This window comes from Castor canadensis, chromosome 10, assembly GCF_047511655.1.
Source record: "Castor canadensis chromosome 10, mCasCan1.hap1v2, whole genome shotgun sequence".
NCBI lineage: Eukaryota > Metazoa > Chordata > Mammalia > Rodentia > Castoridae > Castor > Castor canadensis.
In genome coordinates this window covers 12,707,793-12,729,881 of record NC_133395.1, presented here as the reverse complement: position 1 = coordinate 12,729,881, position 22,089 = coordinate 12,707,793, and the positions used below count along the sequence as shown (strand labels likewise).

The 22,089-nt window shown below is 49.2% G+C and overlaps 1 protein-coding gene and 1 long non-coding RNA gene across 10 annotated transcripts in view; one reads left to right on the top strand and one right to left on the bottom strand.

Annotated features, from left to right (window-relative positions):
- LOC141411432 (uncharacterized) overlaps nt 1-11,636 on the bottom strand; it is a 39,091-nt gene extending 27,455 nt beyond the window's left edge. For both annotated transcript variants that reach the window (XR_012436163.1, XR_012436162.1), the window contains exons 1-2: nt 11,320-11,636; nt 10,313-10,420 (exon numbers count right to left, since the gene is read on the bottom strand). This is a non-coding gene — a long non-coding RNA (uncharacterized lncRNA). The remainder of the gene's footprint in view (nt 1-10,312; nt 10,421-11,319) is intronic.
- The window catches only part of Farp1 (FERM, ARH/RhoGEF and pleckstrin domain protein 1), a 254,241-nt gene that overhangs the window by 219,499 nt on the left and 12,653 nt on the right, over nt 1-22,089 (top strand). For all 8 annotated transcript variants that reach the window (XM_074043098.1, XM_074043099.1, XM_074043101.1 and 5 more), the window contains 7 exons: nt 8,851-8,932; nt 14,346-14,583; nt 18,063-18,193; nt 20,831-20,899; nt 21,088-21,177; nt 21,795-21,877; nt 21,958-22,070. In XM_074043098.1, the coding sequence (XP_073899199.1) occupies nt 8,851-8,932; nt 14,346-14,583; nt 18,063-18,193; nt 20,831-20,899; nt 21,088-21,177; nt 21,795-21,877; nt 21,958-22,070 (806 nt within the window). The remainder of the gene's footprint in view (nt 1-8,850; nt 8,933-14,345; nt 14,584-18,062; nt 18,194-20,830; nt 20,900-21,087; nt 21,178-21,794; nt 21,878-21,957; nt 22,071-22,089) is intronic.

Here is a 22,089-nt window from a genome sequence, read left to right as displayed (position 1 = left end):
AAAGCTGACTGTTTTGAAAAATAAACTTTTAATGCAAAGCAGTTTTAGATTTAGAGGCAAGTTGCCAAGACTTTCTGTGTGCTCCTCCCACGCTTTTCCCCTGAACTTCAACATCGTACGTCACCACGGCAGATGGATCAACGCTAAGAAAGCAACCTTGATACAGTGTTAATTCTAAACCCCAGATTGAATCCAGGGATATTATTTTCAATTATTACTAGGAATAGAAATAAATCTAGTTTGCCCTGCACAAAAATAATGCAGTCACAGTGATCTTTCCCTTGGCATTCCGACAAGAGACTGTAAGGTACTTCCACCGACAGTGCATAATCTAGGACAGATATCAGGAAGTTCTCCAGAATGATTAGGCCAAACCTTGGTTTGGTAAACACACCTGCCCCTCTCCAAATTCTTCCGGGTAAACACACCTGAGCAGAGGGTGGGTGCCCAAAGCCTGTTTCATGCTGACCCAGGCCAACTTCCCATTTCTTCAAAAACAAGGAAACCGGTTTGGTAAGTTCTAAAAAATGGAAGAATGCTTTTCCATTTGAAAGCACGGGACTGTTTATGCAGCTGTTCACATGCACAAAGAAAGCCCCAGACAGTCAACCTTGGGCATTCTGTCCAGACAGAACTTTCAGGCCTGAGATGAATGGCTGACGTTGGGTGCATTCAGCCAGGTGGTGCCCTAAGTTGGAGAAGGAGGCCTGTTTTAGTCCAGAGAACCTTGGTGGATTCTACCTCATGCACACATATGGAAGGGAGTTGGGGATGGTGGACAGTCACACAGAGAGGCACCTGAATTTTCTACATATGGCCAGTTTTCAGGGAAAATCAGCTACCAGTGTCCCTTGGAAACCCATGCAGGAGTCCAGCCATGAGGACCACATAGACCAAATGTTGAGATGTCACTAAGCAATGGGATGAGGGGAGGCCACCTGAAGTTAGAAATTAAGGCAGCAAGGAAGAAGCAAGTAACAAGGGAGAACAAGCTTGGTTTGGGCACAATAATTTTAAGTCCTCAAAGTGTACATGTGGATCCTAGACTAGGGAAAGAAACCAGGCCCAGAATTGTGGGTTTGGAAGCCCTCCAGGGGAAGAATCAAGTCTTTAAGAAAGAGAATGTTGAGAGGAAGAGAGCCAAAGACAGAATCTTGACTGCGTTTTTTATGTACGCCTTCCATCCATTAGTGTAGATTATGCCAGAGCAAGAGCCAACAAAGGGAACCCAAGAGATTGGAGACAAAGATGAGAGTGTGAGGGTAGAGGTCTCCACCCCAGGAGAGCAGACATAATCTAGAGTAGTCCCTGCCTACTTGCTGGGCTGTCCTGCCATTCCTGACCATCCCACCAGGCACCAGGCTGCACGGCCAGGGGACAGGATTAGAGACTCTCTCTTCTTCTTCCCAGTTATGCACTGGGCTGCTTGTTCAGAGCCATCTCTGTACTCCACATCCTGGAGTACAGAGCTTTAGGGAAGTCTTGGTGTCAGAGGGACCTGAGTTCAAATCTTAGTTTCACCCAGGTCAGCACTGTGTGGTCTTGGGCAAGTTACTAAACCTTTCTAATATCAACTTCTGTATTTGCAATAATGATGGAGATAATGGCGTCTTCTTTATGACAGATAAAGGAGAGACGTTTACAAGGCATTTAGCAGTTTTTGAACATGGTGGCTTTAGACACACAGCAGTTAAAGCCCTCCCAACACAGAATTAACAGCCACCCTTCCCCCTACATCTGGCGCTGTCCTGTGGGCCAGCACCTTCTCTGTACTGATTCCATCTGCCTCCAAGAACCACATGCTTTTGCAGTTTTGTTCAGCAGGAAAGTGACCAACTTGATACAGATCCCAGAGTAGCCAAACTGTCTAGAATCTTCCTTCATTTATTCAACAAATAATTTATTGCATCCCTGATACATGTCAGTCACTCTTCTTGGTTCAGTGAATCACACAGGCTAGTTGTGTTCTTCTAGAACTTCCATTCAAATCACGCCCTTTGCCTGATGACAAGACGGTAGGCCCAACTGCCTGGTAAGATTTAAAAGGGGGTTGGGGGAATGTTCGAGGCTCTCTACCCTACACTCTCCTCGTGTCATTGAAGGGATTGATGGGTATCTGACACCCTTGTATCTGACACTAATTGATGGTCAGTGTCCTAGAGGTGGTACAACACCTGTGTTCACGTAGTGGTAAGATGTGCAGTGCTTGTGCAGTAAGGACCTTGCAGTCCTACAGTGTCTTCTGTTTTCCTTCAATTGCCTCATTTAACCATCAGAACCATCCTCGTCTTTCTCCCTTTGGCCAATGAGGCTCAGACAGTGGATGCCTTACCAGAGATCATTCAGCAAAAGCTAGGTAGGAATCCCTGGAGCCTGTGAAGCTAGGCAGAAAAGAGGTAGAGTGAGCTGCACTTACCCTCAGCTCTCTCCAGAGCCCTGTCTGACAAGTGCCAGGATGGGATACTCTCCCCCTGCCCTGTCCAGTGTCATAGCACTAGAAAGATGGCAAGGGTGAGTGGATTTTAAGGGAAGTTAAACGTTAGCCCCATGTAGCTACCACATTGGTCAGCATGGTTCCTACAGAAACATGAGGGGGAAGAACTTTCGAGTGCAGAAAGAGGGCGGTATGCCTTCCTGTTCCCATCATGATGAACTGGTCAACACATTTACATCCTGGAACTCCCCACTCTCCTAGTGTCCTGAGTCTTTGAGACACTTGTCAAAAGCAAGGCTGAAAAGTGGTTCCCAGTCCCTTCCAGGTCAGGGCTAGTTCTCAAATCTCTTGTTTGAAGAAGGTTTTGAAACAAGATCATACCAAAAAAGTTTAAAAACCATGAGTGTAGAAAGTATACACATAGAGGACAGAGCTGTGTGCTCTACCCAGAAAATAGCTTGAGAAAACATAAAATGGCAATCGGAAGAAAGTTAAGAGAAGCTACACACTGGGGTTATACAGTGAAGGGAATTGCTTGTACACTATATTAATTTGAAACTTTATATATGTTTATTTGTTTTGAGGATAAGAAAGACACCTTGAGAACACTGATTGTCACTGCCTTCCACTGAGGACAGGGATAGTGATTTTTGGTGACTGTTTCCTTTTGGAGCCTCAGGGAAAACTGCACACTCCCAAGCAAGGCCCAGAGCTGGGTTTTCATGACTTTTTGCTCGCTTGTTTGTTTCTGTATTCCTGACTACAACACCCCTTTGTGCCTGGTGAGCGAGCTGCTTTCCTTAGAGAAATGGAAATGGTTCTTCTGGTTGCCAGGATGGCGGGTGGGTTTCTAAAGAAGACACTGGAGAGGGAGAGCACTCTGCTCATCACAGGCCATACTTGGTATGGCTCCTTGATAAGGTTGCATTTTAACACATGCCCTGTCAACCACAAGCTTAACCCTGGGTAAGGACACCAGGGCTCATCCAAACACTGTCACACTTGTCATGACTTTTGCTCCTCATTCACCTGTGGCGTAAACCTCAGCAGGAAAGAAGCCAGAGTTTTAAGCAACCTTTAGTGTAACTGACATCACAAAAGTGGCCAGGGGGAGGCTTCCCTGCACTGCGTTATCTGCACCTGTGAGTTGAGGCCCAGTGCCAGGCCCAGTGAGGACGCCTCGCCCGGGTGTCCTCTCAGTAAGTGGGGATATCAACGAGCATTAAAATTAATGGAATTTTCCCCTCTGTGGATTTCAGTGGATACTGAGAAATCCACCAAAGGATTACATGAGGCCAATATATTCTAAGAATTTGCATAAACTGTTACTTTAGCTCATTTGCTTTTTGAATCGGCCACCTTGCCCAACCCACAATGGAAGTCAAAATGCCCAAGGATGAGAAGCAGACCTGGCTCTGAGCGCAGGCGGGTGCAGGAAGGAGGCCCTGGGGCCAGGGGTTTGAACATCAGTCAACTTTCTTTTAATAAATAGTTGGCAAAACAATTATCCATGTGTTCATTTGCACAGAACCATTTTACTAAACACAGACACAAAACATACTAATTACATACTTCTCCCCCTCTTTAGAATCAGAAACTGCAGGGATTAGTAAGGGCAAGAATGTGTCGTTTGTTTTGCAAATCTGAACTCAGGTGTCAAAATACTAGATCCATTTTCCGGGGGGCAGAGAGCATCCGAACACAGAGCCGTGTGAAAGTCAGCCTGGAGTTGCAGCCACACCATGTACTCTGGCGTTTTAATCAAATGATCGGACTCTTCTGTTGCAATGACAGTGTGCTGGGTGTCTAACGAACATGTCTAGGTTTCTGTTGGGCTCCTTGGGAAATCCTGGGTGAGAGGCCCTGCCTGCCTTCACTGCTAACAACTCTCCTCTTACATGTCCCCAAAGCTAGCCTTGATGTCCAGAAAACTCACCTCCCCAAGGGAGACCATGTCACAGGGCTCGCATACTTACGGGAGAGTTCTAGGTCATCAGGGCAATGTAACAGGTTCTTAATGGATTTGGAGTTGACCTGGGGTTGGGGATGCACACAGGAGGGCAAACTATTGCTTGATTGGGGCTGGCTTTGCCCAGAAGCCACTGTTGCCTGTGAAGTATCTCTCAGCCATCAGAGACAATCCTCACGGTGCAAGGCCTCCATCTGCCTCTCCTGAGGCTGCTGGACCCAGATGCACAGCCCACCTTCCTAGATGGCCTAGCTGTGGTTAAGGCTCACCCACTTCCAGATGGTTTCGTCCCTGTTCTCTTCTTGGTTGGAGGGGGAGTGTGTGCATGTATGTTCAGTCCTTTGCTGAGGTCCGACGGTGTGGCTCCAGGGGGGTGGGGGGGTGGTAAATTAATCCTGTTCCACGGATCAGAATTTAGCCTCTAGGTGGTTTCTTAGTAGACTGTACATGGTTTTCCTAAGTGAAATTGTCAAAGGAATTTTCATCTTCGTTGCTGCATGGTAATTACCCAGACAACAAATAGGTGGCCCTACTTTCCAAACAAGAACCCTTTTCTTGTGGGGTTAACATCCGAAGGACGTTATGGAAAAGTTATAATTACTTCTTCATGCTCTTAATAATAAAATGACCTTTTAGCTGCTTATAATAAAACAAATGCCTTGGGTTTGGACTTGGAGGAAGTCGAATGTAGAAGCAGCCAGATATGAAGGCGTTTAAGGCTGCAGGAGTTGGGAGTTTGGACCCACTCAGGGCTGGGGTGGACTGCGTGAGCCAGAGGGGTTGTGAGGGAGGGGAGGGTGTGGACACTTGCTGTACTGTTTGCAGAAACTTCAGCGACCACAGCCTGTGTTTACGACATCAGCATAGCCAACCTCCCTGGAAATGTGTCACTGTTGGTGTCCCCCTGCCACACAGGGGACAGATGCTGCCCACAGTGAAAGGATGCTCGAGGCTAAGAAATAGACCCGGCTGTGATAGCAGGTGGACACAGGAAGGAAGGTCTCTGGAGTCAGGGGTTTTAACATTAGTAGACTTTCTTTTAATAAATAGTTGGCAAAAGAACAGAAGAAGTGAAATAAATGAAATTTGGCTTCCACTCTTCACCACCCTTCCCAGCATTCCATTGTGTCTTGGGCAGGGCATTAGCTCTGAGAGGAAGTGCTTGTTATTAATGGAAGTTACAACCCTCCCCACTCAACCCAGACCCGTCTCATTAAAATAACTAAATTGCATCCTTTGGACTAAGACTTTTCTCCTCTTTCTTTTAGTGGTACTGGGGTTTGAACTCAGGGCCTCACACTTGCTAGGCAGGTGCTCTATCACTTGAGCCACACCACCAACCCAAACTAAGCCCTTTCTTACAAGTGTTATCAGATGACAGACCCATTTGACAATGTGAAGGTTCCAGGTAATGGCTTCATTCCTACAAATCAGGTTTAAGTTGGGCCGTGCCTGGCTTGTGTGGCACTTAGCTGGCGTCAGGACATTCTGACTCGGTAACTGGGTCTTCCCTTAGAGGGAAGGTCTGGTTGGCTCAGGTACAGAGGGCAGGGGAAAGAACTTCCCAGCTTTCACTAAAGCCTTGTGTGCTGTCAAAAGTGCAGTGGGACAGTTGCTTCTAAACTGTTAGGCCAGACCCTCCTGTCAACTCAGTTCCCTTGCAGCCCCGAGTGTCTAAACTACCCACCAACCCCAGTGATGTGGAAGGAACAGCAAAATGACTAAAGAAACTGATTCGATTAATAACCCAAGCTCCAGAGTTGCCTGCATCTGAAGGGTGAATATGCAACGCTTAGCAGAAGGCCAGGGACTGTCACCAAAGGACAGCATGCATCTAAGTCAGACGCTGAAACAATCTGCACTGACCCTATTTGGGAGAGAACTTGATCCTGTGGCTAGGGGTAGGGAGAGGGGCAAGTAGAAGATAAACAGATAACTTGGAATTGAACATTAAACAACAGACCCAAACTAAATGTTAGAACATTAAAAACTACACATAGCTGGGCACCGGTGGCTCACACCTGTAATTCTAGCTGCTCAGGAGGCAAAGATGAAGAGGATCGCAGTTTGAAGCCAGCTCAGGCAAATAGTTCTTGAGACTCTTTCTCAAAAATACCCAATACAAAACAGGGCTGGTGGGGTAGCTCAAGTGATAGAGCACCTTCCCAGCAAGTGTGAGGTCCTGAGTTCAAACCCCAGTGCCACCAAAAAAAAAAAAAGAAAACATACACAGAGCCAGTAAGTATCCCAATACTTAGGATACAGAGGCAAAAGAATGTCAAGTTCCAGATGAGCATGGGCTACATCAAGACCCTGACTCAAGAAAAAAAAGCAAGAAGGGAAGAAAAAGAAAGTAGAACAGAAAGAGGGTCAGGTTTGGGAAATTAGACCATGAACTCTGGAGCACCTTCATTTGTGATACTTGTAGGGTCATTTGTATAGAACCTTCTGGAAGGTGTGGGAAACACAGAACCCAGGCCAGTAGTTACAGAGAACATTTGGATATAGAGCTGGTGTCATGAATCGAAGCCATGGAGACTAGGAAACAGTTGAAAGAGAGGGTAAAATGGAGGATGACCACAGATGGAGCCCCAAAGGACACAGACATTTTGGGAGTGGCCCAGAGAGATGCAGCTGGCCAAAATGACCAGAGAGCTGGCCTGGACAGAAAAGAGGGCAACGGGAGAGAATGTCTTCCTGAAACTGGGGGGAATATAAGGTGGGGCCGACCACTAGGGAGGCTCAGTGGGAGAAGGACTTGGCCTGGGTAGTGGCTAGGTTGTCAGTAATCATCCTGGAACTATCCCAGGAAAATGGCAAAGAGAGAGAGAGAGAATTCAAGTTTCCTGAAGGAACAGTAGTAGTGAAGGAAGCCAAGAGGAAGCAAGGGATGAGAGAGGGGCTGGAAGTCCCAGCCAAAACACAGTGGACATTCTCTCTTCTTTCATTTAGAAGGGTTCTAATTGCTCAAAGGCCCCTGTGCTCTCAGTCTCCCTGGATGGCACTTTCACTCAGGACCACATTGCATCCTGCGGGGTGAACCGTTCTGATGATTGCGTAGTATAAAAGTCAAAGCCTAAGAAAGAAGGTAGCCTGTGTTTCTATTTCACTTCCCTGTCCACCTCCAGGCTTACTGCATTAGGCCTGCCTGTGTTCCCTGCTCTCCTCTGGTCCCCTGAAGACCCTCAGTGACCCAGAGATGGAGGCACCAGTTGGGGAAGGCCACCGCAGCACAAGACCCTTGTCATTGCTGGAGGGTTGGTGGCGCCTGCACGTGCAGGGTCTAAATTGTCCTCACTTGAGGTGCCAGCTGTCATAGCCACTTCCAGCACCTCCCACATCTAACTCGAAGCCCAGTGCCCTGATCTTTATGGGTTTTGGTTTGTTTCTTTAATTCATTCCTTTCATATAAATTGGCTTCCAGTTGCCCTGGACAGTTGGTTGGGAGATACTAGCCAGGTTCATTATTGTTTTAATCTGGAAAATTATTTTCTCATCTTTGGGTAAATTAGCAGGCATGCATTGATGTGATGGGTTATGGGCACAGACTCAGAACCAGCCTGCCTGGGCCAAGTACAAGCTCACTGCCTTGTGACAACAGACCTTGGATAAGTTGGTTTCATTGTGCCTCAGTTGCCCTGGCTATAAAATGAGAGTGGTAATGTACCTTCCTCAAAAAGTTGCTCAGAGGGCTAAATGAATTAATCCATTGGCGCATGGAAGCAGTCAGGAAATACCGCTGTTGTTATTTTTCTCTGCCATCTGAGGCCTGTATTGTCAACATCAGTTAAAGCACTGAGCTGCAGACAACGTACACAGCAATGCTGGCTACCACCCTGCATGTCTGGGAGGGCCCCAGCCCCTGCCCCAGTGACTCTTCTACCTGGCCACCCGTCCTGTCCACTCTGTGTCATTTGCCCACCCCCCTGTAGGAATGAGTCTCCTGCACATTTTCAGTTATATTTTTCCCTTCCCAAGGGCTTTCCAGACCAGGCGTTGCTTCAAGCTAAGGGCTCTTGGAAATGGAAACCTTAATTTGGAGGCTGAGCCTTGCTTCCTACAAGGGTCTGTTGGTGCCCATCTATAGGACAGAATCTGTTTCATAAGCCAGCGACTGCAAGTGATCTTCCTGTACAGCTCGTGATGCTTAAGTCAGCCAAGTGTGGTTGGAAAAAGACAAGACCAAATTAGAAGGATTAGAAATTGGTTCTGCCCTGTCTGTCAAAGCATAAGTGGAATTCTTCTCACAGTGAGCTGGGTAATTTCCAAGTCGCCTTCCTGAACTAACGTGTGATCCCAAGAGTAGTATGGGAGACGTCCCAGGAGAGGTACAGCCAGGGGTCTGGAAAGGAAGATGTCAACGGGGGTGTTTTGTAATCCAGGACCAGCACACTTTCGGGCCGTGTTTTCACTGCTAACACATCTCAACCTTTGTTTTTGGTCCCAGGGAAGGCCGTTCAAATGCCCACACCAGAGGGGATTCCCAAAGAATCGGTGACGTCATGCTCAAGAACATTCAGGGCATGAAGGTGAGCTGGATGGGGTTTGGGTGGGACAAGTTCCCAGGGAAAGTGAGGGCTGGCCCAGGAGCCCTTCCAGTCTGCAGCATTGCCTGCCTGACACAAGGGATGAGCGTCTGGTGAGCCATTCTTCCAGCCTCTCTAGATCATGTTTTTGGGGAGAACACTTACCAGTAGTTGTTTGATTCAAAGGCATCACACTCAAAACAACAGGTCATTTTTTTTTTATATATAAATAGATTGCATACAACTTTTTTTTAAAAAATAATGTTTGGTGGAGCACACGTCACTTCATATTCAGTCAGTTTTGTCATGTCTCTAACATGACAAAATACTGGATTCTCAGCTATATAGGAATTCCAGTAAGTTCTATGATTTTTAAATCAGTCGAAGGCAAATATATCTGTAATGATCAGCAATTCCTGTAATGAACGTTTACCCAAAGAAGTAAACACTAGGCCAAAATCCGCCCCGTGTCTTATATCTGAAATTTTCATTTTCATCTTGACCCATTAGTAATTCCTGTAACATAGAAGGTTTTGTTCACACAACTTGTCTTTTTCGTGAGGGAGGGACAGTTCTGGGGATTGAAGCCCACGCCTCCAGCCTTTTTTATTTTTAGGTTACTTTTTAGATAGAGTTTTGCGTTTTTGCCCAAGCTGGCCTTAAACCCCTATCCTCCTGATCTGTCTCCCAAGTGGCTGGAATTACAGGTATGAGCCACCGACCTCTGCCTGTAACTTATCTTTTGAGAACATCTATGTTTGCATTCTAAAGCAATCTTCCTGTGTCTCAACTGCCAGTCTGATAACATCAGTAACTAATAACTGCCCAGAGAAAGTGACAGCCCCCTAGGAAAGCAGGTACTCACTCTGCCACCACACCCCTACGCTGAGCACCTAGTCCATAGGAGGCGTTCATAGAAATTATTGTTGGGGTTTGAATCAATCATGTTGATTTCATCATGTTGACAAATCATGGTGTTTGATCACGTTGACATGATCAAAAGCTACAGCTGTCAGCCTTTTTATCCGGCACTGGGGATCAAATCCCAGGCCCTCACGTATACTAGACAGGTGCTCTACCACTCGAGCCACAGCTCCAGCCCTTTTTGTTCTGGTTGTTTTGGAGATAGGGTCTTACTTTTCCCCAGCCTGGACCTCCATCCTATTATTTTATGTTTCCCATCATCACTGACGTGACAGGCCATGCCACCATGCCCAGCTTTTCTTCCACTGAGATGGGGGTCTCTCAAACTTTTTTTTGCCTGGACTGGCCTAGCACCACAGTCTTCTCAATCTCAGTCTCCCAAATAGCATAGAATGACAGGCACGGGCCACCAGCACCCAGCCGGCCTCTTCAGTCAGTAAAGATCAAGATGTTACTTACCAGTTCCTGGATTATTGTCCACTTTTTCACCAAGAACAGCACGCTGTGATTCGGGGCGCCGTCACTGACCAGCTGTGGAAGTGGTCAGGAGGTCAGGCATACAGAACCCTGTGCAAAGTAAGGAAAGCGAGACTGATGTGAGCCATTCCACAGCTACTGTCTCAGTGCCATGAGCCGCGGCTGACACCCAAAACTCACGGGTCACAGCAACAGGCATCTTTTCAGCTTGGCATGGGAATTTTGAAAATTCAATATTTTTGATTTCTTAGAGCAGTTTTAAGTTTACAGAAAATACAGTTCCCATATTCTGCCTCCCCCACGCATGGTTTACACCGTTATTAACATTTTTCCTTGATGTGGTACAGTTGTTAAGACTGATGAAGCAATACTGATATGTTATCATTAACCCAAAGGCTATCGATGACCTTAGGACTCACCCTTGGTGCTGGGTGTTGACAATGGCTAATATCAGGCATCCACCATGACAGTGTCACACGGAATAGTGTCACTGCCTTCACCTATTCACTCCTTCCTCCCCGCTCTGTTCTTTTCCTGTCTCTGTATTTTACCTTTCCAGCATGTTCTGTAGTTGGAATCGCACAGAATGGAGCCTTTTCAGACTGGCTTCTTTCACTGTTCTCTTCTGTGGCGTGATTTGTCACTATGATACCTTCCTCGTTATCATCCACCTCAGACACTGCTTCATAAGCCACGTGCTTTCTCTAAGCTCATTTTGGGTTTTCACCAAATTTCCCTTATCTGAAATCAGAGGCTCCCAGTGGAGGATCCCTCAAAGAGGCTCAAACTCTGCTGTGGGTCTTTGAGACAGCAGGGGTGACCTGCCTTTCCTTCCACCACTCTGCAGGGTGGACCCCGTCATCCTGCTGTTCTCCAGCCCTCCTTTGTGACCTGCTCAGCCCCCTCAGTACCTGCACTGCCTTCCCACTGAGGGTTGACATTCCACCCTCCTCTCTGATAACCAGCACAAAGACCTCCTAAAAATATACCTGCTCGCCGCGCCCAGCACCCTTTCTGCTGCTCAGAGAGCTGGCATTTCGTGCTCCATCGGCCTCCTCTGCTGTGCTGGAATTTCTGCACTGTGCCAGCACCACCAGGCTTTATAGCACCGAGCTCTGCTCAAGCAAAATAAAAATAGATGGGGGGGGGGAACACTGGCAGCTGTTCGGTGAAATGAGTTGTTTTTTTATTGTGGTTGTTACTGTTGTTGGCTTTCAAGAATTTTTAGAATGTGGGGGGAGCCACAGAAGGTTCTAGAGAAGTAGCAGCCCAGGTTTTTTCCAGAATCCTATTGGTGATGTCCAGCTTACTGTGTCTTTCCTGCCCCACCCACCCTGACCCACACACTCTCCTACATTTGTAGGTGCTAAGCAGGACCTGACACCAGCCTTGCTGACGGCTCCCAGGCTGCACACAGGAGAGCAGGTTCAGAGGGCATGGATCCTGCATGCCCTCGCTGTGTGCATGTCACTCTGGGCTGTGCTATCACACAAGCAGTCCCCTGGGTAACTGGGGTCTACAGGATGACTGAGGGAGCTTGGCCTGGGGTTTTGACCCCCAGCTGAAAGTGAGAAAAACCCAAATCATGGTCTCCAGCCACATGTGACCCTCTCTTTGCAAACATCAGCCCAAATACCAAAAGCACCTAAAAATTCACACACAAAGGAAGCCCCCAGTCTCTCCTCCCCACCTTCACCACCATCGGTGCAGGGCCCTTCCTGAACCATCAGTCTCCCCAGCTCTCAGCCCCCACCCCTGTTCTCAAATGCCTGCCACCCGCTCCTCTTGGCTCTAGGTTTTCTCTGCTGGATGACCAGGTCAGCTTCCCAATGAGTCCCTAGCTTCCCACTGACTGGTCCCCCAGCCCACCATCTATACCACAGCAGCGCCATCATTCATACGACTCTCCTGCTCTATGGTTGGAGAACACAGTCCAAACTCTGAACCTGACTGTGGCAGTCTCCCCCTCCAGACCTCTCCTCTCATCCTTCATGGTCTACTCTGCCTTCTGCCTCCATCTGGGTGCTTGCATTGCTCCCTTTGCTCATTCAGACATGCAGGCAGAATCTCTTGGGCACCTACTGCATACACGAGGGTCTGAGGATGTGGCAATGTGACAGATGCCTGCTCTCAAAATCAAATAGAGGACTGCATGTGTAACAGCACTGCCTAAAGCTACACACACACATGTGCACACACACATACAAGTGAAGGCATGTGTGCCTCGTGCAACCCAACTAATCTGTGGACTGTACCAACTCCAATAACCTGTGGGCTGATATGCAGCTGTGCGGGACGGCACCATTAGGAGAGGAGGGAGAGGGAGCCACAGTGCTTCCGTGTACATTTCCCTGCAAACTTCCTATGGATCTCTATTTCAAAACAGAAAGTCTGAAAATAAACCCAGCACAGGAGTCTGTGTCATCATGGCTAATACAGGCAGGTGTGACCTTAGCGCAGGAGGATGGAGGAGTCAGCATGAGGGACGGCCTCAGGGGACTGGAGAGGGTCTGTGTAGGGAGCATCCTGTGGAAAAGCCTGGCACATTCTTGAGCATGTTGCCAGTGAGTGGCCTGCAGTGGTCAGCAGATGCTGAAAGGTCAGAAAGGTCACGTCCTAGGAGCCATGTGTTTGGTGGCAGTTCAGGAAATTCATTTTGGTGGCCCCATGAGCGATGAGGCAGAGGATCACAGAGACACTCGGTGAGGGATGCTGAGCAGCATAAAGATGGTGACCTCAGGAATAAAGGCAAGCAGGTGTGACATTTTTAGGAGGACTAATGGATAGGACGTAGTGAAGGGTTCAAAGGAACATGGAAGCTTCCCAGGAATAAATGAGACGGCCCTGCTGCTGCAGGAGGAAGTAGGTTTGTGCATGGATGCGCTGTGCATTAGCTCTTTACAGAGCGTGGCAGTGGGCCTGTCACTGAGATGGTGCAGTCTGGATTAGATAGAAACCCACATTTGGGAGTGTCTGGCACCTGGAGCAGAGTCAGCCCTCCCTGGGAATTTTTAACAAGTAAGACTTCAAGACAGTGGCTGCTATCAAGTCCTGGGGTGTCCTTTCTCCCCCTGCCCTGTGCCTAGCTGCAAGTGTCCCTCCATTAGTATCCCTCCCCCCGACAAGCCCAGAGGAATGGATTTCTCGTTCGTGCTCCACCAACGGTCTTAGCCTGATTGTGTCTCCATCACGATCCCAGTACAGTAGGGGCAGCGCCTGCTCCTCGTTCACCTCCTGGAGTGTAGCAGGTGGCTCTGCAGGACCCCAGTTATTTTATGAATTAATGGAGCAAACAAAATATTTTTTTGGCAATATCTAGGTCCAAATTCAGGCCCTCATGCTTGCTATGCTGGTGCTTTACCACTTGAGCCATGCCCTGTTTGCTTCTTTTTTGGACAGGGTCTCATACTTTTGGCTGGGGCCAGCCTCAGACCTTGATCCTCCTAGCTCTGCTTCCTAAGTAACTGGGATTACAGGCCTGCACCACCATGCCTGGCCCAGAATTTTTGTTTTTTTTTTTTTTGTTTTTGAGACAGGTCTCACTCTGTAGCCCAGGCTGGCTTCAAACTCACCATCTTCTGCTTCAGTTACCCAAGTGCTAGGATTACAGGTGTGAACTGCCAGCCCGACTGTACTTTTAAATGTGTGATGCTTTATCGAACGGCCCTGGTCTGTTGACCATCTTACGACATTTAAAAGAAAGCCCCCTCCCCCTATGAAACTACTGTTGCCCTGCAATTTTGTGACTCCCATTTTAAAAGGGACATTTATGTCTCTCGTCTTCATTATACAGCTCATATTTTAGAATGCATTTGTATTTTAAATTGCTCACTCCCTTAATGGACCTTTTTATTTCATGCTCAGAACTTCATTGAAATAATAAAGTCGTGAGAAGTGAATAATAGGAACTTTAATGAGAGTCGCGTGATAAATCATGAGCGCAAGGTGCCCTTCCATGGCAAAAGTGAAAGCTGATCAGCTCTTCTGTCCCCTCCCCCACCCCCTGCCCCTGCAGCACCTGTCAGCTCACCTGTGGAAGCACAGCGAGGCCCTGGAGGCGCTGGAGACCTCCATCAGAGGCTCACGGAGGCTGGAGCACTTCTGCCGAGACTTCGAGCTGCAGAAGGTGTGTTACCTGCCGCTCAACACCTTCCTCCTGCGCCCGCTGCACCGGCTCATGCACTACAAGCAGGTCCTGGAGCGTCTGTGCAAGCACCACTCGCCCAACCACGCCGACTTCAGGGACTGCCGAGGTGAGCCGTGTGCCTGCCCCGCACACACCCAACGGGACTGCCCTGGGGTGCCACTGCCCAGCTTTTCACAATCCGATGGCCTCCTCTACCCGTACCTGGGCCTGCCACGGAAAATGACTAGACACAGATCCTCTGGCTCATTAATGCTGGGCATCTGTGATGTACCAGTCATCTTAATAAGCACTGCGCCTTAATCACCACAACCAGCTGGAGGCAGGGGAGCTCACTTACATATGGGGACTACTGAGACCAGAGAAGCAAAGGAACCTGCAGAGTCACACAGCTGGGAAGTAAATGATTTGGATCCCAAACCTCGAATCCATGTTCCTGACCACCCCAGTGGACTGTCCCTCACTGGCTCGGCCCCTGGGCCAGGCACTAAGCCACTGTTCACACCTTTCGTCCCTTTAACAACCTTAGGAGATCAGTATAATGTCATTTTACAGATGAGGAAACTGAGGCTCCGAGGGGAAAGGGGCCCGCAAGTGCCACTCAGTAAGAAGTCAGAGCTGGTGTTCCTGACATGCTCGTCCCATTAAGTTACACATTGTTTTGAACCCAACTCATTTTGTCCCATGTTATATGTCAGCTGGAGTTGGCAATCTCTGGCCTTGACCTTTTTTTTTTTTTTTTTTTTTTTCATTTTTCTTTTATTATTCATATGTGCATACAAGGCTTGGTTCATTTCTCCCCCCCCCGCCCCCACCCCCTCACTTACCACACACTCCACCCCCTCCCTCTCCCCCCCAATACCCAGCAGAAACTATTTTGCCCTTATCTCTAATTTTGTTGTAGAGAGAGCATAAGCAATAATAGGAAGGAACAAGGGTTTTTGCTGGTTGAGATAAGGATAGCTATACAGAGTTGACTCATATTAATTTCCTGTGCGTGTGTGTTACCTTCTAGGTTAATTCTTTTTGATCTAACCTTTTCTCTAGTTCCTGGTCCCCTTTTCCTATTGGCCTCAGTTGCTTTTAAGGTATCTGCTTTAGTTTCTCTGCGTTGAGGGCAACAAATGCTAGCTAGTTTTTTAGGTGTCTTACCTATCCTCACCCCTCCCTTGTGTGCTCTCGCTTTTATCATGTGCTCATAGTCCAATCCCCTTGTTGTGTTTGCCCTTGATCTAATGTCCACATATGAGGGAGAACATGCGATTTTTGGTCTTTTGGGCCAGGCTAACCTCACTCAGAATGATGTTCTCCAATTCCATCCATTTACCAGCGAATGATAACATTTCGTTCTTCATGGCTGCATAAAATTCCATTGTGTATAGATACCACATTTTCTCAATCCATTCGTCAGTGCTGGGGCATCTTGTCTGGCCTTGACCTTGACCCTAAGTCCCTGGAGGGCTAGGGCTAATTGCTGAGCTCCACTGTCACCCACCAATGCCCCATGTCTACTTAGCCTAACAAGTTAGAAATGCATCCTGTCTCTTAGACAGCCTGTGTTCTCTTTTTCCTCCTCCTTCGCTTAGAATGGGGTGATCACTGCCTGCCTCAAGCTAAAATCTGAACTTTTCAGGACCTGGCTTACTCTTCTCATTACCAATCCGCACTGAGCTCCCGCGTTGGTGGGGAGGGGATGGGAAGGTGTGGTCACTGCCCTCATAGGACCTGTCTGTGCGTCACGAGAAAGAATTGCAGGGCGTGATAAGAAGGAGTCGAGTTTTGGATTCAGCCTTGGGCACAGGGGCTCTTCAAAGAAAAGGACTGCTATGTTTACAGCCAAAGTGTAAATAGGACTTTTCCCTGGATCGGAGGAAGTGTGGAGAAGAGAGTTGAGAACAGCATGTACACAGGTCCAAAGGGAAACTGTGGAACATTCCAGAAAGTACAAGTTCTCTGTGGCCTCAGGGAGGAGGGGACAGAGGGGAAGGGTAACAGTGAGGCTGGAACGTAAAAGGGACCAGACCCCACAGGGCTTGTAACCCTACAGGACATTACCTACAGCAAAGGGAAGATGGAAAGGGTTAAGGAAGGGAAGAGACTCATCAGGCTGTCTAGAAAAATCCCCACTGGTATCTGCAATACACAGAGGACTCCTACAGATAACTCGTGAACAGACAGCCCAGTGGAACACTTGGCAAAGCACATTCAGTGAACGGAAGGAGGACAAAAATGCCTCATGACCTCATGGTTTGCCGTGGACTGTTAGTCTTTGCCTCTAGGACTTGGCGTGTTTGTATTTCTGCCACCTGGGGTCATTGCCAACACCTCCTTGGCCTGTCCTGAGAATCCTCCTCATCCTTTAAGACCCTGGTTGTGTCTGACCCCTCAAGTTGGGCTGCTGTCACCCACCTGTCCTATAGTTCTGGCATTGCCAGTTGGCTGTGCTGGGATGAGATGACTGACGATGACTGACGGCCCCTCCCACAGATGTGTCACCCACAGGAGGAGGGGATGTTTGGATTTGCATACACTGTCCTTAGCCAATTTGCATTCTCTTTTTCTAAACAGTCACCAAAGGGAATAGTTTGTCCTTGACAAGTAAATGGACAAAAGCATGTTACCTGGCTTGAAACACAGAGTGGCCTCACTGTGGAGAGATGGGCTCAAGGTGGCACAGCAGAGCACAGAGTTCCTGAATAAGAGGGAGGACAGCCCCTAGGACACCGTGCCCATGAGTGCCATGGGACCCGGGTGCCATCACGACATCCGTGTCCCCTCCGAGCCATCTTACTCCCACCCTGCAGAGCACTGGGTACCCAGTAGCGGTCTGTTGAACCAAAGCGGATGGTAATGTCCAAAGGTGGAGCACACTGTGGTCAGTTGTTAGGGCTGGGACGCAGCCCTGTGACAAGCCAGGAGCACTTCACTTGCTTCCCAGGGAGAACAGGAAGGCAGAAGGCTTCTCTTCCAGAGCCGGACCACGGGGAGGAGGGGCTTAGTGTTCTCAAGACTGAAGGCCTGTGGACACGTGGTTCTTGACAGAACTGCCCAGGGCTCCGCCGCTGTGGCTTCGTGCCACCCTAATTGGTAGCAATCGGCATTGACCAGCTCCTTTTCATCCTGCACACCCACCAGGGCAGGGGAGATGTGACCATCTTGGTAAACAGTATAATTTTCATAGGAAAAACTGGGGTGCACTGGACTGCTAATTGCTCCAAAGTGGCAATATCAAAAGCACAGGGTGCTTTCTGTGACCTCTTTGTGTTCTCTGTGCCTCGATATCTCCAGGTAAGAGAGGGGGAAGAGAAATCTGTACCCAGACCCCCTCTTTTCTTCCTTCCCCACTTTCTGTCACTGCCATCGTGTCATTCTGACTGAGAGACGGCTGTCACACCACATAGGCACACGGGTCCTCCTCACTCTCGAGGTGCCATGGGGAGGGCAATGCCTCAAGTGAAGCACTCAGTTTTTATTATCAAGCACTTTTTAATATCACGTCTTCCCCAGAAGGACAGCTTCTGAGGCTGAGACCAGCAGGGACAAGACCCCGTCTGCCACTAACTGTGGTACTTGTGTTTGCTTTGCCAGCCGCGTTGGCAGAGATCACAGAGATGGTGGCACAGATGCACGGTACGATGATCAAGATGGAGAATTTCCAGAAGTTGCACGAGCTCAAGAAAGACTTGATCGGCATCGACAATCTTGTGACCCCAGGAAGGGTAAGCAGGAAGGGGCTGAGGAAGAGCCAGAGGTGGTGTTTCTGGGACTAAAACCGGAGCCTTCCCACGATGGACGGATCCAGGTTAAAACTCCTCCTCGTGCCACCCGGGAGAAATGGCTGGTACATTACAATGCCGTTCAGAGCCAGCGTGCTGGAGGAGAGGAAGTCATGGCCTGGCCTCATTTTACTTCCTTCTGATGGGTTGATTTCCTGACTTACTCATTATTACCACATTCAGGGACGATTTAAGAGAACTGAATTTTTTCAAGTTTATGTAAATAGAAGATAAAGAAGGAATAAAATAGGCATAGTGATGCATGCCTGTGATCCCAGCACTTGGGAGGATCCCAAGTTCAAGGTCAGTCTGGGCTACATAGTGAGACCCTTTTCAAAAACAATTAATAAGAGAATTAAGTAAAATGGTGAAACGAGACTAGAAAGGTTGTTAGTGTATGAAAGTCTACTATAAAGTCCCATGCAAGCATGAAAAGTATTTTTAAAGAGCCAATTTTCTAGACATAATTTTCTGAATCAAAATAACATTTGAACCAATTCTGGAGTGATGCAAGTTAATTTGTATTATTAACCTTCAGCTCCCCAGCACTTCTCCTCAGAATCAGCTCATTCACAGTCAGCAGGGCTCCCATCACACAAAGCACCCCTCCCAGCTGTGGGAACAAAGTAGATAGCAAAAAGCCTGCCTTTTTCCTCATTCCCTTCCTAAGAAGCAGTCATCAACCAGGAGTCAAAATGATTAGTCAGGCCGGGTAACGTGGATGAGCCTGTAATCCCAACTACTTGGAGGCACAGAATGGGAAGATCAAGGTTGGAGACCAGCCAAGGTAAAACCCTGAGACCCTGTCTGAAAATAAATACAGCCAAAAAGGGGGCAGGGAGTGTGATTCAGCAACTGCCTAGTAAGCACAAAGGCCCTGAGTTCGAAGCCCAGTACAGGAAAACCAAGAAAGATTCGGTCGCCCCATCTCACCAGAACTCTCTATGGGATCTTTGGTGCTCTGGCCGCCCCTTTCCATACCTTGCGCCAGGCAGGTTCAGTCGAGAAATTTAGCTTCTGGCCTGCTGCCTGCCTGCCTTAACCTGCAGACATCGATCCAGAAAGTCAGGCAATTTCAAATCCGTGACCCAGAGCCCACGAGGGAATGCTTGAGAATGTCCCTCAGGAAGCCTAGTCACAAAGCTGACTGGAAAGCAAGGTGTGACAGGTGTGCTGGTGAGAAAATCGTGCTGGGCCTCCACACATAGCAGCCTCTTTTACCCATCCACGTGGAGCTCTCAGGGAAGCCCAGTGGGATGATGGAATTTTCTCTTCACTTTGAACATTGTAAAATATTTAGCATAAGTGGTGCACAGAACCACTTATAAAGAATTTCCCACTGTGAGAAAATGGTTTCCATGTGCAGTGAGGAACGTGGATTGGAGTGGGCAGCTGTGGGTTCAAACTGTGGCTGTACCAGTGCTGAATGGCACTTCCCTTCCCTTTGTCACATGGGGCCATATCCCCTCCCTCAAAAGCAAGACTGAACGTGGCTGCTTCCCCTCTGCGTGCTCCACCATTCACAGCGTAGGCACTTCTCAGCTGTGGGCCCTGGCACACAGCTTGATCAGGTAATCATTTTGTGCCTCAGTTTCCTCGTCTGAAAATGGGAATAATAACATTGAACTTCGGACTCCTGTGTGGAGCTTACCTGTGTGTCACACACATCCCATGTGCCAGCAGAGGGAGGTTGTTATTATTTATAGAGGCAAAGTTGGAACTGGTGTTTCGTTACCAACTTCAGAGCCATTCCTCTGGTGTGGGCTTTGGCTCACCAAGCTGCTTCCTCTGTTCCAAGTGAACTCTGAGTGAAATGGGGTGAGGGGATGAGAGACCCCGAGAGGGAGCGAGTTTTGGATGGAGACTGTAGTGATGATCGAGCAACACTGACAGTGAGCCCATGGTCACAAATGGTAGGTATTTTGTGCATTTTACCCCAGTGGAAAAATGGTGGTTGACAGGACACTAGTGAGTGCCTGTAGTCCCAGCTACTCAAGAAGCTGAGTGGGACGATTTCTTGAGCCCAGGATCAGAGCAACACAGTGAGACCCCATTGGATTTCCACTGTCGGGAACTTGGAGTCTGCAGGAAAGTGTCGTTTAGGATGCAGGGTTTCTCATCCCATTGGTTTCTTGCTCTTTTCTGTTGACACAGCTGCTGGTTTCTAAGGGCCAGAGTGGTAGGTCATGGACTAAATCCTGCCAGCTCCCTGACTGCCACTTCGCTTCTGGAAACTGGCTGGGGTCCTTGTCATCTCCCTCTTGGTGGGAAACATGGGGATCCTGGAGACAAAGAGTATTATCCTTGTCCCCAGAAAGGCTGGGAGTGTGAACCCAGCAACCTGCACACACGGATACAACTTCCTGCTAAGCTGAGCCTGGGGTCCCTGTGCGGGGAGGTGGAGCTGACGGGGCTCCTGGGAAGGAGGGAGACGAGGCTAGTGAAGGCTTAGCAGCACCTGGGACTCAATCAGCACGCAGCATATGGTCGCTGAGCCCTGTAACTGTCATGGGGCCTGGCCTGTGGAGGAGGCCAGCACCCAGGCATGAGCTCTTGGTGAACCTGGCTCTGTGTCCGCAGGAGTTCATCCGCCTGGGCAGCCTCAGCAAGCTCTCGGGGAAGGGCCTTCAGCAGCGCATGTTCTTCCTGGTAAGTGGTGCCAGCTCTTCGTTGTCTCCATGGTCCTGGGACCCTGTTGCCCCTTGGCAAGGGAGGGTCACAAGGCTGAGCCTCGGCCACCCAAGCACTCAGGCAGCACTGGCCAAGGTCACTAGGTTATAAGAGGAGTTTGGGAAAAACACACCGACAGCACACCACCTTTCTGCTTGTTCCTCTAGTTCAATGATGTCTTGCTGTACACCAGCCGGGGGCTGACGGCCTCAAATCAGTTCAAAGTCCATGGGCAGCTCCCTCTCTACGGCATGACGGTGAGTGCAGCGTGGGCAGGAAATGGACCATCCCCGGGAGCTGCCTGCAGGCCCGGCGGGAGGGAACCAGAGCCGCTGGTGCTGAGGAGGGCAGGGGTGAGACTGGACAGGGTGTGCGAGAGGCGCGGTGCCATCTGGGCTCAGACCCTCCAGCTCCTTCCCGTCAGAGAATAGGCCTGGACCCTGACCTTCTGCACGTGGGCCATCGAGAATATTCCCTCTAGAACCAAGTAAGAGACAAGTTCACTTAGACCATGTGGTGTGAATTTGCCTCCCCTGCCCTGTGGCTGGCCCCAAGGGCCCTGGAGGATGGGCCTCACCACACAAGGCTCCACTCAGCTGGAGGCAGACCAGCTTGTCCACCGCCAAGGTGGGCAGGCCCCCCCTGCCCTGCAGCCTCTACAGGTATGACCCTTGCTTGTACCACCCGCCAGGGGAGGTGAAGAAAAGCCTTTCTTTCAAATTTTGTCTTGGAGCCCCTTCCCCCTCTGCAGGGGCTCTGGGCCCTGCTCTGGTTCTGGCCTTTGGTGGCCCGATCACCAGTCCAGTGACTGTCCGCGGACACTCTGAGTGCCTCGCTTGCCAATTACCAATAACAGTCAACTCTTGTCCCACAGATCGAGAAGAGCGAGGACGAGTGGGGGGTGCCCCACTGCCTGACCCTCCGAGGCCAGCGGCAGTCCATTGTCGTGGCCGCCAGGTAACTCCAAACCTGACCTCTTGCACGTTTACCTTTGGCCTGCTGTGCCTGGAAGAGCTGACGCCCATATCTGTCTTCAGTTCTCGGCTGGAGATGGAGAAGTGGGTCGAGGATATCCAGATGGCTGTTGACCTGGCCGAGAAAAGCAGTGGTCCCACGCCCGAGTTCCTTGCCAGCAGCCCCCCTGACAACAGTGAGTGGTGGGGGGAGCA